Here is a 15837-nt window from a genome sequence, read left to right as displayed (position 1 = left end):
TATAAATAGTTTGATATTATAGGCCTGTATTATATACAAATATGCAAATGAAACAAAATAAATAGGACTAAAAACTATGGCATGTAGGCTACAGTATGATCTCAGAGTTATTATTAAAAATCTATCTCCACTACGGAGGACAAAATTCATTTTTGGGTCTCATAATCTGATTTCTACACATTAAAAATTTTTTAAATAACAGTACACTTTTGTTAGGAAGGGATATCAGAATTTGTGTGCAGATTACATGGATGCCATCTTATTTATATCTATAAAATTAAGTATGACAGATATGTATCAAGTATTTGCAAATGTATCTGCATCTGTGTGAGAAATATGGGGCTGACATGACACTCAAAAAGACCGTATTATTGCTACCACAAACTTTACAAGACATTCAACTTTTTATAATATGTTTGTGCTGTAATCTTAGAGTATCACCTCTATCCACCTCCAGTGAACTGAATTTATCAGGTCAGAGTTGTCGTTGTCTTATAATACTTATACGGAACAATTTTTTTTTTTTTTTTTGCCATCTGCAGGTGTTTGATATGGGCCAATACCAGGAGAAAATAAGAGCCTACAGCATGCTCTCAAGTCATAAGAACATTGCACAGATAAAAGACATAGTTCTTGGGGAGAGCAAAGCATATGTGTTCCAAGAGAAGGATTTTGGCGACATGCACACCTTTGTAAAGAGTAGCAAGAGGCTTCCTGAAGACCTGGCTTCCAAGCTTTTCCACCAGGTGGTATCTGCAGTGAACCACTGCCACCAGGTTGGCATCATTTTGGGGGACCTGAAGCTCCGCAAGTTTGTGTTCTCAGACGAGAAAAGGTGAGAGTTATAGTTAGTGAGTGTGTCTGTGTGAGAGTGTGAGAAAGCAGGAGTTTTTAATGGGGCACACCAGGTGCGGTACTGTACCTCATGCATCAATACTGTGACATCAGCAGCGTTATACTGGGTGAATAGTGTCAGTTCTGGTTTCATTCAATTTTCGCTTCCTCTCAGCAGTGTGTCACATTGCAGGTGATTGGTGCTGCTTCCCTAAAGATTCAATGGAACAAACCTATTAACACTCACTTACTCAGGTTTCTCTGTAAGAGGAGCAACTGGTAATCACACCCCTGAACTCGTGTCCAGAGATTTTTCTTTAGAAAACAAGAGTCCTCTGAATTACATAAGTGAATTATGTATAAAAAACATCATGGATTGAATTTAAACATTTTTTATCCACAATCCCAATGAAAGAAACATACTGGAGATAGCTAACCGTTCTACCTGCCAAAATAATACCACTATAAAATTAAAAATATAAAACTTATATAAAATATTATTATGTATACACATTTTATATATTTTTATATTTAATTAAATATTACTTAGATAAAATATTACTTAAAAAGAAAAAAATTAAGATGAATATAAAACATTACTTTTTATTTTATAACACAACGTTTTAATTAGCATGCAGTGTTTCTGCTGCTAGACAATAAAACTCACTTGGAAAAGTTGCACTTTCAAAATAATTGTGTAAAAATAATCCAGTTTATACACATGGCTTGAGATTTCTGCATTGTGTTATATTACATAGTGTCTAAATGTTTTTGAAAAATACAATGTAAATTTCCCATCTGTTTAGTGTCAAGTAAATTTAAAACTCACCTACAGGGCTTATACAGGGCTTCCTTAGAACCAATTAGTCAACTAGTCTGTCAGGCAACCCACCAATTAGCCGACTGAGCAAATATGTTGTTTTTCACATCCCTCAATACATACAGTAGGGTTTGCCATTTCTGGGCCAACATTTTAAGCCTGACCTTTGGGCATCGGTTTTCATTTGAGTGAAGCAGACAAGAACGTGTAAGAGGACGTAGTCACCCTTCTCTCATAGCAGCCAACGGGTGCAGCGAGATGAGTCATAGCAATGCACACAGAGGGGAAACTCACCATTCAGGATCATACCCACACACTCAACACTCCACTCCTGGATACAGCACCGCTCGTAGGTGAGGCGTGCCGGCTCTGGCCATTGCAACACTTACAGATTGGCGGACTGGCAGACACGTCTAGCGCAGACGTGACCAGGGCATGCTGACATTTGGTCAGACGAAAAGCACAAATAAGCGTTTGTGTTTTCTTTCACTTTGTTCGGTACCAAGCAGCGTAGTGACAGATTATGCAAACCTGCTGTCTGTACACTGTGTCTTTCCGAATGCAATTTCCATAGCTAGAATAGCTTTTGTAAAATGCGGTAATGATGAGAGATGGAGAAGCAACAAAAAGGTCGAAACTGTGATAACGCTGAGATACGGTATGTGATTGCATACAGAAAGACACTCAATGGCCTGGAATGCGTCTGCAGTTAGATTGTGAAACACACACATGCACACAAACAGGCTGGCTGGGTAGGGGCCGTTCATGCGTCACTGATGTAACAGCGCTGTTTGTGGGTAATGAGGCTCTGCCAGATGCCGTGAGCGTACGGCACAGGTGCAGGAAGAACACAGTGGACCTGCAGCACAGCGCAGTGCATTCATTTGTCCACAGTCTCTCTGTCTGTCACACACACACACACACACAGGACTATGACTCATTCTCTCCACCTCTCTGGCAGAATGTTGTCATGTCATCTGCAAACCCCCCAAACCGAGGCTGATAGCCAGTGATGAAACTCAAGAGTATGCAGAGCAGCTCATGTTTTACTGAAAGGGATACGACAGACTCATGGGTCATCAAGTCTACCTTTATAGTCTACAGGGATATTCATAGAGTAGTAGGGGATTTGTTTCCTATTGGAAACTGAGCTAAACTTAGCCCAGAGTTCACAAGAATACATTACAGAGCTCTTTGGACTGAGAGGAAGTGTGTTTATTTTGTGCGCGTGCTTTTGTTTAAACGAAGGCCGTAATTAGATGAGGATCTGTGTCCTATATTTGTTGTAGTAGCGCCGTTGTTGTGGTAGTAGTTTCCATGATTTACCGTCACAGCAATCTGTGAGCTCAACAAAAGGGATGGAGAGTTATTTCAGCTCGACGCACAATAAAGGAAGGCTTCAATACATCACTTTGTTTAGCAATGGAAGAGAAAGAGACTAAATCCATCATCAGCAGGCCCACAAGGAATCTGTGCCCACAGAGTTCTGCGTAGATCTCCGCAGAGCCGGATCACCTGTCATTTACATCACCCCACCCTCTGTGTTATATCTTGGCTAATTTGATTATGCTTTCTGCTTTGTTAAAAGTGTAACACAAGCGTTTTTCCAGTGTTTAAGACTTGAACTTGCTCTCTGATGGCAGTTTATTAAGAGTTATGAAAATGCATTGTCAAATTTATTGATACCAAGGACCAAATGAGGCAAGTGTCCCCCTTCTTAAAGTATAAAGGCAGCTTAATATTTTCATCTATAAAAACAATAACCGGCTAACTGTTATTGTACTAAAGCAAATTGTTAAAATATTATTTGGAAAATATTTAAATGATCTTTACTTGATCATTTCTGACCTGTATTTAGAAAGCTGAATGAAATATTATTTTTAACAAATCTGGTGAATGTCAGTAAAAATGATTACATTAATATCTTCATATTAATATACAAGTACACACGTTAAATATGATAGCCCTAAAACTACACTACTGTTCAAATGAATAAATGTTGTTTATTTGTTAAAATGTAAGTTTTATATGTTTGTATTTAAAAAAAAGTGTATTTACAAGTGACTGTCTGCTAAAATTTCTAATAATAAAAATATTTAAACCAAATGAATAAATGCTTTTCTTTTGATCTTTCAAAGAAAAAAAGTGTCAGTTTCCAAATAAATAATAAGAACAACTGAAAATTCAGCTTTGCTATCACAGGATATTTTAAAATATATATTAAAATAGAAAAGTTATTTTAAACTGCACTAACATTTCACAGTATTCCTGTTTTTACTGTATTTTTACATCACTTTTTTTTTACTGATCCCCAAGCACCTACTTATCATGTAAAGTGGCAACTTCAAATTCTGTTTTGAAAAATTCCACAAGTTTTACATCAAAATTTGAGTGGAAAATGTGAAAAACGACCTGATCATCAGTGCAATGTAGCTGATTGTGAATGGACTGTATATACCAGTCATATGATTTTCTTCACAGCCAAAACACTGTAAATATTACTTGATTGTGCAAACCATGATGTGTTTATTTTAGGGCCCAACTGAAATTAGAGGGTCTGGAGGACTGCCATATTCTGCGCGGAGAGGACGACTCGATGTTCGAGACGCATGGCTGCCCTGCGTACGTGAGTCCTGAGATTTTAAACGGCGGAGTGTGTTACTCAGGCAAGCATGCGGACGCGTGGAGCCTCGGCGTCATGCTGTACACAATGCTGGTGGGCCGCTATCCTTTCCACGACCCGGACCCCGCAACCCTGTTCTCCAAGATTCGACGGGGCACATATTGCCTCCCCGATGGGCTGTCTCTAAGGGCACGCTGCCTACTTCGCAGTCTGCTCAGAAAGGACCCAGGCGAAAGACTGACCACAGCGGAGGTCCTCATTCACCCGTGGTTTAATGGCAACACGCAGGACACAGGAAAAGCAGAACAGGAAGTCAACCTGAGAGAACAGACAGTGCCCCAGATAGAAATGGAGCAGGACGAGGATTTTTTCTCCTGAGGAAACCAATATAGCTTGAATATGGACCAAAACTGTTCGTGATCTTGGTGTTTTGTTTTTATTATTTGGTTTCTTATATGGATTTTGTAATAGATTCAGAAGTATACACTCAGTGAGTACTCACTCAAAGTACTGTATCATGTGTGTCAGGTTTAAAGACAGTGTGCACAACAGCCAGTGTAGTCGTTTTGAAGTCGTCTTCTAGTGAACCATTCTTGTGCTGTATGAAGTGAATGAGACTGGGCATTATGGGTCACGTGATAACGAGAGAATGTGAGAATGTCGGCATGGTGACTAACCTCGGCCTATGGGGCAGACCTTTGGCTTCACTCTTACTGTCAAAACGAATTGTCACTAATTGAATACTGCTGTACCAAAGGTACATGTCTCCTTTTATAGGAGGAGAATGAAAACTAAAGGAATCTGACACACGCATACATATGGAGGACTAGAAGTGCAGCTTAAAAATATAATGAAGAAACAATTATCAATATATTTAATTTAAAAAGTAATAATTTTAATTTAAAAAATTAAAAAATACAAATATAGACATTTTAACCTATTTAATTCATGTTTAGAAATGTAGTCAAATATATAAATAAATAGATAAATAGTTTTTAAATTCAAATGGTTTAAAAAGCATTTAATAAACAAAAGCTTTTCTTTATTCTTTTTAATGTTTTTCCTTACTCATTAGCAGCCATTGTGCGTCAAAGGGGTGTGTCTTAAAGCTCTGTTGAAAGTAGTGCTGAAAGTTTTTGTTTACTCAGTATATGTGGGTATACTGTGTATATTTATTATGTATATATATAAAGACACACACATACAGTATATATTTTGAAAATATTTACATGTATTTACATGTATATATTTATATTCATATAAATTATATCATATAAATATATTTAATATATAAACATTACATATTTTTCTTAAATATATACATGCATGTGTTTATATTTATATATACATAATAAATATACACAGTACACACACATATATTATGTGAACAAACTTTTATTTTGGATGCGATTAATCGCGATTAATCATTTGACAGCACTAGTTGAAAGTTCATTGGTTAACTTGCAAGGATTAATTGTTCACCTCAAGACTAGCAATGTGCTCTTACAAAGTAAACATTGTAAATTTTGATTTCATGAGGACTTTAAGAAAAACAACTTACCAATGCTTTATTAAATCAAATTTTAAACAAGCATTTAAAATGATTTTATTATTTAATATTAATAAATATAATTAATATTTTAAACATGAATTAAATAAACACTGGTAATTATGTTTAAATTTGTGAATTGTAAATGGTAATTAGCAGCATTTTTATTTTTTAATTAATAAATTGATAATTAATTTATTAATTTTATTTTAAGGTAGCACTTCTGCTTACATGCAATAAGCTGTTTTAAATCACAGATACTGTGTGCTGTTCTGACTTATGCCTCTCAGAATTGCCAAATTGTACATAAGAGCCATTCAGAGGTTAAATGTCACTTATTGACCTTTAACATTCTGTGACAACTAACGGGTCACCGTTACATACGGATCCTTAAATGTTCAGGATGAGCCTCTTACAGACTTGATACAGTGTTCATTTATTCTGCTGTATCCTGATCTCTAGTCTTTCTAGTCACAGTTTCCTTACTTGAATCCAAGCAACCTCATAAAAGCATGAGGCTTCAGTATGGCAGGCCAGTTCATACTGCGAATAAGATATAAGATGACTCAACAGCGAGGCATTGGTGTAACGAAGAGGAAAGGGCTATGAACCCAGATTAGTGTGCTCAGTATGACTACATATGCGTATCTTTACTCTCACTTTAAAGAAAGGAGAACAGTACTACAATAGCACTACTGCAAGGGTTGAGCATCCTATAAAGGTCTGTTTTCTGCTTGCCCTCGTGTTGGGGATTGTATGTTACCTCTGAATCCAAGCATAATGGTGATACACGACGTTTATGGTTTCTGAAAGGCTCTTTATAAGCGAAGGCTGGAGGGTATGCAAAATGCCTGTCTCATGCATGCAACACATGGGGAAAGCTGACACGAGTGCTCAGAGTTCATATTGCACTGTGAATTATGTATTTGTGACAAACCCCAAGGCTTGACCATGAGGGTTTAACGGTTCAAATTCATTGTTCAAATGAGCATTTGTAAATATGTACATCTTAAGTGTGTGAACAAAATTGAATAAACTCTTTCTTATTTACATCTGTGGTGCATTCTGTGAAAAACATCTCTAGAAAGATGCATGGGTTTTGTATGAAGCAAAACTGTAGCACAGTGCATTGCATTTTATTCCTTGTGATTTTTTTTTTAATTTCCAGACCATCACAAATCACCAATAATTTTCTTAAAGTCTCAAGATGTCAAAATAACTCGTTAACAAAAAAGGTGTGCTTAAATGTATTGAATGTGCACTTGTAGTATACTTCAGTTCAAACCTTAAAAGTATACTTATATAACTGTACTTGCAGGTAATATAATATTGATAAAATAAAAGGCCACTTAAGTGTACATAAAGAGAATACACTTTCATGACTGTTATTTACACACTTAAGTGCACTTTAAAAAAAAATCTTATGTCGTGTTTCTAGGAATATTAATTTGGATGTGTTGACTAAAACATCTAAAATAACTAGTCTTTGATTATATTTTTTAACTGTATGTTATTCAATATTACATTTAAAGTTAACATATTTTAATTCAAATGTGTAATCTGTTAAAATAAATTTCATTTATTTAAAAAAATGTAATAAACGTTTCAGTATAATTGACCTTAAAGTATATGTTTTTACCATAAACGCTTGTCAATGCAGTAAATTTGGCAGTACACTTTAACCATTTAACCAAGACAATAAAAGTATTTATGAGATTATAAAGTTTCAAAAAAATTCTAAATGTTCAAAAAAGCACACTAAAGTTCAGCTAACTGTGTTCAATGTAAATTTAAACTATAATACATTTTTATTTCATTGCAATTAACATGCAGTTAAGTTTATGAAAACATTACATTTAGTTTGTATATATTGAAGTATATTATTTCCGTAATATTAACTTTTTCAAAAGTATTCTAAACATGTGCTTCTTTTTCACAAGGGAATTGAACCACTGGCAGCAATAAAGCGTCCTCTTGTGCTAAATTCAGGGCAGACTGAAAGAGAAAGCTTAATGTGCATTTTGACCTGAGAGTCAGGTAGCTCCGCCCTCTATTATGACTTCACAGAGGCTTGCGTAAGCGGGTGATTGGGTATCAACAGAGTAGCTGGAGCGTCTCTTTTGTTGGGCAGCTGCCAGGCAGCGTTGCACGCCATGGATGCAATTGCCAAACATGTCGGCGCCGGCCTTCGGTAACGCTCTGATAAACAGTGCACTACCCATATTATCTTGACACTAGTCTCTCTGAGTGACATTATGAGTCACTACCAAGTGTATGAAGTTGTCTCCAAATCAAAAGATGATGTGATGGGATAAGGTCATATTTAAGGGCCTGTTAGCAGCTTAGTTGTGAAATGCAGTCAGGCTTTAGACGTGATGATAGTTAAAGGGGTGTAAAGTGACTGTAAGCAACTTGCGTCACAACATGTCAACTGCACCGACTATTAATCTGCTTCAAGTGAAGATAACGCCATCAGCCATGAACTTAAGTCTATAGAAACTTGATTTCAAGATTTACAAGAGCAAGAGCACTCCAGGAGCCATTATGATGCACAGCTTATCACTGTAGAGCATTTCATCTTCTGTCAGTACCATTTAAACACAAATACTAAATCACATTTGCTGTCAGTTACACTCTTCTACATTCCCACACATAAATAAGGAGCAGAGGTTCACACTGATGATCAAATAATAATCCAAACAAATTGTTTCATATTGCATCATTTTGGTGATTTTCTATCTAAAACAACTTTACAACATCACACTAATTTCAAAATGACACTAATTTGAGGTCAAGGGAAAGAGGGCTGACAGGGTCGAAGACCATGTTCACAACATCAGTCAGAAACCAACACGTCTGTTTTGGATGTCTGCATTGCTCATTATTAATTTTATTATTATATATTTATTAATATTTTGAATTAGCTTTTATGTTTATATTTTCAGTATTCTTTTAAGTTTTAGTAATTGCTATGCTTTTGACATTTTTATTAGTTCTCTTTTTTTTATTAAAAACATTTCTATTTAGCTTTCATTTATTTTTATTTCAATTTTAGTTTTAGTATATTTCAGTTAGTTGCCAGAGCAACATTTCAAAAATTCAAAGTTTTTCATCTAATATTTAGCCTATATTTTATTTTAGCTTATTCAGTTAACCAAAAACTGGTTTTTGATCGTTTTAGTTTAGTTACAGTAACAATAACAACACTGTCGACAATGGTTTATGCACATTTCCACATATCCGCCATAATAAAGCAAAAGGGAAAGATTTAACAAAGTTACTAGAAACACTTTGAGGGTGACCGTTCATATTTGATTATCAGTGTTATGTCACAATCATGTGGAGATGTTTGGTACTTCAACATTTACGTTTTCCAAAGAAAAACATGTCCTGTTCCTGGAAAACAGGAACATAATTAAATTGGATAAAGGAAGGGAAAATCATTAGAGTTCACGGAATAATTCTAGCCTGTTTCAGGAAACACATTTCCAAATGTGTTAAAAAGCCTGTTCTTCCTATTATACATGGCAATGATTAACCACCAGAGGCCAGTATTATTTCAGCAAAAGCTGATAAAGTTGTCGTAAGGCCTGTTAAACAGATGATTGTTATGTCACAATCATGTGGAGATGTTTGGTACTTCAACATTTACGTTTTCCAAAGAAAAACATGTCCTGTTCCTGGAAAACAGGAACATAATTAAATTGGATAAAGGAAGGGAAAATCATTAGAGTTCACGGAATAATTCTAGCCTGATTCAGGAAACACATTTCCAAATGTGTTAAAAAGCCTGTTTTTCCTATTATACATGGCAATGATTAACCACCAGAGGCCAGTATTATTTCAGCAAAAGCTGATAAAGTTTTGTCGTAAGGCCTGTTAAACAGATGATTTTATGGTTCTCCATGCTAAGTGCAAGCATCTGTTTCAGTATGTAAGCTACATGAGAGCTCACATAAAAATAGAGAAGCTTTACCCTGTAAACTGGCATCTAAGGGGAGTCTATTGATCTCCTGTCAATTTTAATAACTAGTGCTTGCTAAGATCACTGTTATTATGACTCACAGGGTTAGAAATGTAAACAATACTTGGGAGTGTATCCTGCCAACGTACTACGTACTAAATTGAGAATAAAGCGCCCAGTTTAATGTTACCTCAAACGTGACGTTACGAGCAGAAATATTTTAGTGAAGTACCTGTATTAACTGAACTTCAGAAGTGCTTCACATGGTCTGTCATCGCGTGCTCATCAGTCGTACTGAAGTAGTACCTCGAAGTCAGCAAGTAACCTACAAATTTTAAGCGTTGTTTACTGTAGTGGTTGATTGACAGATGAGGGGCGGTGCTTCGTGCGTGCAAAACGCGTTCGAACCACTGAGCTATAATAATGGATAATTATATAGATCAGTGGTTCACCACGTTTTGTACCCCATTCACACTCCTATATAGCTGTGTTGGGATTCATCTTAAGTGTAACAAATGCCTAAAACACCATAAAAACACTTGGAATGCTTTAGCTACCAATTAGCCAATTTTGGAAAAGTTGTCAGGCTAACTCATAATGACAAAAAGGTTTAAAAGTTTGAGGTTTAAAAAAATCAATTTTTAAGTCCTTGTAGTGTTAAATTTCCACGTGATTTTTACCCTTTTCTGCTTTGTACTGAATATGATTCAGGTTTGAACCAGCCTCCTTAACATTTCAAAAGATTTTTGTTTCTTGCAAGTGGCAAAAAACATGGGGAATGTTGCCACAAATCTGAGAGAGAGAGAGCTAATCTTTTAATAATCGTACTATGGTGCTCTGAATGCCAGCTGCAGTATGCTGGCTCTCCCTCATGAGATCACGGGTTTGTCAGAGCTCTGTTGGCTGGGTTATTTCATTACCCCTCCTGATGTAAATCAAACTTTCAGAGGAGCCATAATTTGGAAACTGCTCAGACAGATGACTTTTGAGTTACATTTATCATTTTATTACCACTCTCTCTAAATGTCATGTTCATTCCTGCTCAGTCATTCATCAGCCATCACATCTGTTAATAGACTACTTGAAGTCTGCTCTGGAAATCATGCAATTTGTACACCATTGGGCTGGTAATGCTAAACTGAGAAGTTGAGCTACTTGTTGAGCCTTTTTTCACTCACAGCATTGGCTGGTTTTATATTAAAAGTGAATCATTATAATAATAGCAAGTTTATTGATGATAATGATATCAGTTATAGGTTTACAAGAGTTAAAAAGGAACATATTTCTGATTTGGTGTTGATGAAGGAGTGTTTGAATGTTTCTAATGGGACTGAGAGGGCAATTAAAGCAACAAATGAAAAAAAAATGTTGTTCCTTAAATTATGTTGATGCAACTTAATTGCTTTATGTGTAACCAATGTACAAAAAGCACACTTTTTTTTAGTTAATAAATGTTGGGAAACATTTATAGAGATGTTATGTTTAGTTGTTAATCTCAGGGTTATATGCCATTAGCATTTGCGAGGGTAAAATTATATACAGTTTTATTAGCAGGAAAACAGTATGTGGTCCTAAAATATTATTCTGTCAAATAACATTCAAAGAGAGAGGATGATTTTTAATATTTAAAGACTGGGCCAAATGAGCACTAAAGCAAAAACATGCTGTAGCATAAAGATATAAACAAACATTTCTTTGTTCAGGTAAAATAAAATGTAAAAATATTGCTTATTCAAATAGTGGGCTCTTTATTGAGAGTAAATTGGACATGTTGGATGTATTTAATGTGACACAGTGGAGCAAGAGGCCTAAGTAGTTTATCCTCCAGGCTCCATCAGCAAATACCCAATCAGCATTTTTGAAAAAAAAAACACCCAAAACAGCCAGAAGATTAATTCTAATCAGATTTACACCACATTGTGAGAGGCTTAGCTGCACTTTCCAAAAATGTACCATTATATCCAAGCGCACAGGCCGCTTTTTGTTAAGGAAGCTGCGCATTTTTTGGTGTAAAAATTGGTTAACGCCCAGCCTTCTGTAAAGCCACAGAAGACAAAATCCTAGCTTGAGCAACACGATTTGATTCTCAGCACATAACACCTATTGTGTTCGCTTCAAATCCCAAAGATCAGCCATCTCATTGGCAGCCTTGCCGGTTGTTCTCCCCATACGACTACGGGGATGCGATGTGCTAACAGAAATATAAATAAACTCTGGCTGAAAAAAAAGTAACTATAGAGAAACTATGGGAATATAAATTTAAAAAGTGAGGAAGTTCTTGTATGGAGGCCTTTATGTTATTGCCAAACAATTCCCTTTGTGAAGGTAAATTTGTGAAAATTCTACAGCTATCAAAAATCTATTTATTTTATCAATGGTAATATTGGTGTATGGATATTTAAAATATAAGATGTTTTGGACTTTTTGCCTTCACTAGTTTATTTTAAATGATGCTTATTTAATGACTTTGGGTCAACCATTTCTGTCAGTAATTTTGGGTTAAGATTACTGATAAGATTTCTGTTCGAACATTTGTTTAATGCATTCTGCTTGTAATCAAACTTGTGTCATTAGTGATCACAAAAAGATTTTTAAAAAGATTTTTTTTAACAACATATTTTATATATAGCTTATAATTGTGTAAGAAAAAAAGGATGCAACATACCTTCATGACTGCCCAACCTTTTGTTTTTACATGCTTTTAACACCCCTACTCCCTGCTGTCATGTGACAAATTCATTTCTAAACATGCAAATGTTCAATGTCGTTTCCCAATTAACATGAAATCATAAAAGCATTTAACAGAAGTATTTCATGTCAACTGCCTGTATGTGTGTAGTGTTTACATTTACATTTATGCATCTGGCAAATGCTTTGCTACCAAAGCAATTTACAAAGACCGCAGGAGTGAGTCAGTGCATTGTTTTAATGATGTGAAAAAAAGTTTTGTTCCATTATTATGTCAGGGAGAATGCAAAACCTTAGATTAACTTCTCCACCCACACAGAAAAACCTTGCATTGCCTTTTTGTTGCTCTTGTAAAATCTTTCAAAGGAACAAGAAGGACTTTTTGTTGATATCATGCACTTATGTTCTAAAATTTGCAAAGTACACAAGCCTACTCTATCAGTCCATATAAGGTCTTTGGGAAGTGTTTGCATTTTTTTTTATACCACATTTTTGTGGTTGATTAAATCACTTTTCAGAGTATAAGGTGGTTATGCACACCTCCCTCCACCCACAACCGAAACCATAAACTGTCATTCCGCTGCTATTGTGGATTGTGAACTAGAGTATGACGAAAGGCCATTTGCTATAAATGCAGTGAAGAACATAATCAGAAACCATAGAATGCTTTATAAAGATGAACAAAATATTCAGAGGCTGCATTAAAAGCTGTGACCCGTACAGATGTGCAACAGCATGAGATTCACATGTCAGCGGGTGAAGTAAAGGAGGAGAGTGGTATGCATGACCTCCTGGGCTACTTTAATTACATTTCAGCAGTGCTGCTTTTCAGAGGCATAGACCATGGTTCTGATCATCTCCTTCTGATTATTAGACCTTTGTGAAGACTCTGTGTGCTGTCAGGCTGTAATTATAAGAAGCTCAGATAGCTTTTTACATGGCAGTGCCTTACACAGAGCCGTTTCGGAGAATCTCCTGGCATAAGGAGAAAAAAAAAATGATTTGATGAGATTAGATGAGTTGATGCTGTTCTTCTTGATGAGAACAGCACCAACTATATAACTAAAGACAAAGATAAGCATGTATTTCTTACTTCAACTGCTATTTGTGTGTTTCTTTTCTTTTTTTTTTTTTACATTAACTTGCATTGACTTTCAACCTTAAAATTAATTTCAATTACATGGAATGAATGTAAAATTGTGTTAAATGTCATGGTGCAAGAGCAAATTGCTTATTAACTGCACCATAAAAAGCACAGTGTGAAGTCCGTATGAAGAAATGCCATGAAATTGTGAGATGTATTAAAATTCACCAGCTCCAAAAATAACAAAAATGAAAAGAAAAAAATAAAATTAGCTGAAAATGTACTCACCCTAAGGCCATCCAAAATGTAGATGAATTTGTTTCTTCATCGGAACAGATTTAGTGAAATGTAGCATTATATCACTTGCTCACCGTTGGATCCTCTGCAGTGAATGGGTGCCGTCAGAATGAAAGTCCAAACAGCTGATAAAACAGCAGATCACAATAATCCACGACTCCAGTCCATCAGTTAACATCTTGTGAAGTGAAAATCTGTGTGTCTTTAAGAAACAAATCCATAATTTCGCTTCTGGCCAAAATACCAGTCTATAATCCATAATAACCCTTCCTGCGGTAAAAAAAGTCCATCCTCTGTTGTCCTCTCACATCAAAGTCCACCAACTTAATTGTTTAGAACTGTTTTTACTTGTAAATTGCGCTTGATCTGTGCATATTTCTCTCTTGATTCAGATAAGATTACTTTTTCACTAGTAAAAGCAATGTTATGGATAGAGGATTAATATTTTAGCCAGAAACAATTGTTTGGAATTATAAATCATCTTAATGATGGATTTATTACAAACACGCAGCTTTCCACTTCACAAGACATTAATTCATGGACTGGAGTCACGTGAATTACTTGTGGATTGTTTTGATGATTTTAACAGCTGTTTGGACTCTCATTGACGGCACCCATTCACTGCAGAGGATCCACTGGTGAACAAGTGATGTAATGCTAAAGTTCTCCAGATCTGTTCTGATGAAGAAACAAACTCATCAACATTTTGGCCTGAGGGTGAGTACATTTTCAGCAATCAAAGTTATACCTTCTTTCTTTGAGTGAACGTTTGGGCGGTGTTATGCAAATCTTCCCACACAGTGAGGTAGACATGTGGGGGCATGTTTGAACGAGGCGTTTTAGGAGGGCGTGGACGAGTCTTAACTTTTATAAAGTATATCTCTTTGCTCTTTAGACTTTAGTCTTTGCAACTTTAGGGATCGTATCTATTCACGAACAGCTTGTAACACTCCAAAGAGAAAGGAAAACTTGAAATCGCATCATATGACCCCTTTAAAGTAGGCTATATTAGTCCTATATATTAGTAGGCTATATTAGTATATAATAATAATTATCATGACTCATTCGCTATATTCTGAGTCTTCTGAAGTCACGCCATAGCTTTATGTAAGAATCAGACTAAAAACATGCACACATGAAAGAGATTTGAGAGCTGTGGCAGACGGTAAGCTATTCAGTGAACGACAACTTTTAATTGTTCCTCCACTCAAAGCTATCATATGGCTTAAGTTGACTTGTAACACAGAGCATGAGTATAGTATTTTTTTTTGGTTATAATTTTTGAAACTTGACAGCCTCTGGTCCCCATTCACATATTGTATGACAAAGAACAGCTTAGACTTTCTGCCACACATATAGGTCATATGGGTTTAGAAATACTTAACGGTAAATAATGACAGAATCTTTATATTTGAGTGAACCATCTCTTAAGTATTGTGGAAAATTGATCAGAAGTGGATTGGCCTCATTGAGTTCAAAGATAAAAGGAGCTGGCCAGAGAATGGGAGAGTGAGAAATTCTTTATGTGAGTCATCCTTTCAGCCAGAAGCAGCTATAAAAAAGGCTTAACACAAGCAAATATACAGCCATGACGCTGTGATATAAATAAATCTTTTTCATTTTTCTCATTGTTGTAAAGAAATGTCCAAAATCAACCAAGCTAGTTATTTGTTATTTATATATCTATAGATGATGATCTGTTGCAGTGATTGTGCCAATTCTTGCTCATCAAGATTACCCTCTTATGTCTCACAATACCTTTCAACTGGACCACAGAACGCAGCAGGTGTTCATTGATGTCCAACACTATCCAAAGCTCTGTATCCCATAATTCCTTTCACCTGTGTCGACTGAAGGTCCTTCACCCTCTGGGTGAACAGGAGGCTTCAAACAGCTGCTGCAGAGCTTTGAGTGGATCACTCTCATCTCTGTCTCCAAGTTGGCATAAACTGAGAGGTGCTTCATACTCCCCATCTCC

General features: G+C 35.8%; 1 protein-coding gene and 1 long non-coding RNA gene across 3 annotated transcripts in view; one reads left to right on the top strand and one right to left on the bottom strand.

The window, feature by feature from the left end:
• Positions 1-5111, top strand: part of LOC107710180 (tribbles homolog 1-like) — a 6144-nt gene extending 1033 nt beyond the window's left edge. For both annotated transcript variants that reach the window (XM_016514932.1, XM_016514927.1), the window contains 2 exons: positions 543-835; positions 4190-5111. In XM_016514932.1, coding sequence (XP_016370418.1) covers positions 543-835; positions 4190-4655 — 759 coding nt within the window. In that variant the 3' untranslated portion in view covers positions 4656-5111. The remainder of the gene's footprint in view (positions 1-542; positions 836-4189) is intronic.
• LOC107710215 (uncharacterized) lies at positions 749-10180 on the bottom strand. The gene is made up of 3 exons (XR_001636568.1): positions 10023-10180; positions 923-1045; positions 749-820 (listed from the first exon to the last, which is right to left on the bottom strand). It is a non-coding gene; the product is annotated as an uncharacterized LOC107710215 (long non-coding RNA).
• Between the last annotated feature and the right edge of the window lie 5657 nt (positions 10181-15837).

This window comes from Sinocyclocheilus rhinocerous, unplaced genomic scaffold, assembly GCF_001515625.1.
Source record: "Sinocyclocheilus rhinocerous isolate Xijiao unplaced genomic scaffold, SAMN03320098_v1.1 scaffold492, whole genome shotgun sequence".
Taxonomy (NCBI): Eukaryota; Metazoa; Chordata; class Actinopteri; order Cypriniformes; family Cyprinidae; genus Sinocyclocheilus; species Sinocyclocheilus rhinocerous.
The sequence above is the reverse complement of the archived record's forward strand: the minus strand, read 5'-3'. Positions and strand labels throughout refer to the sequence as shown.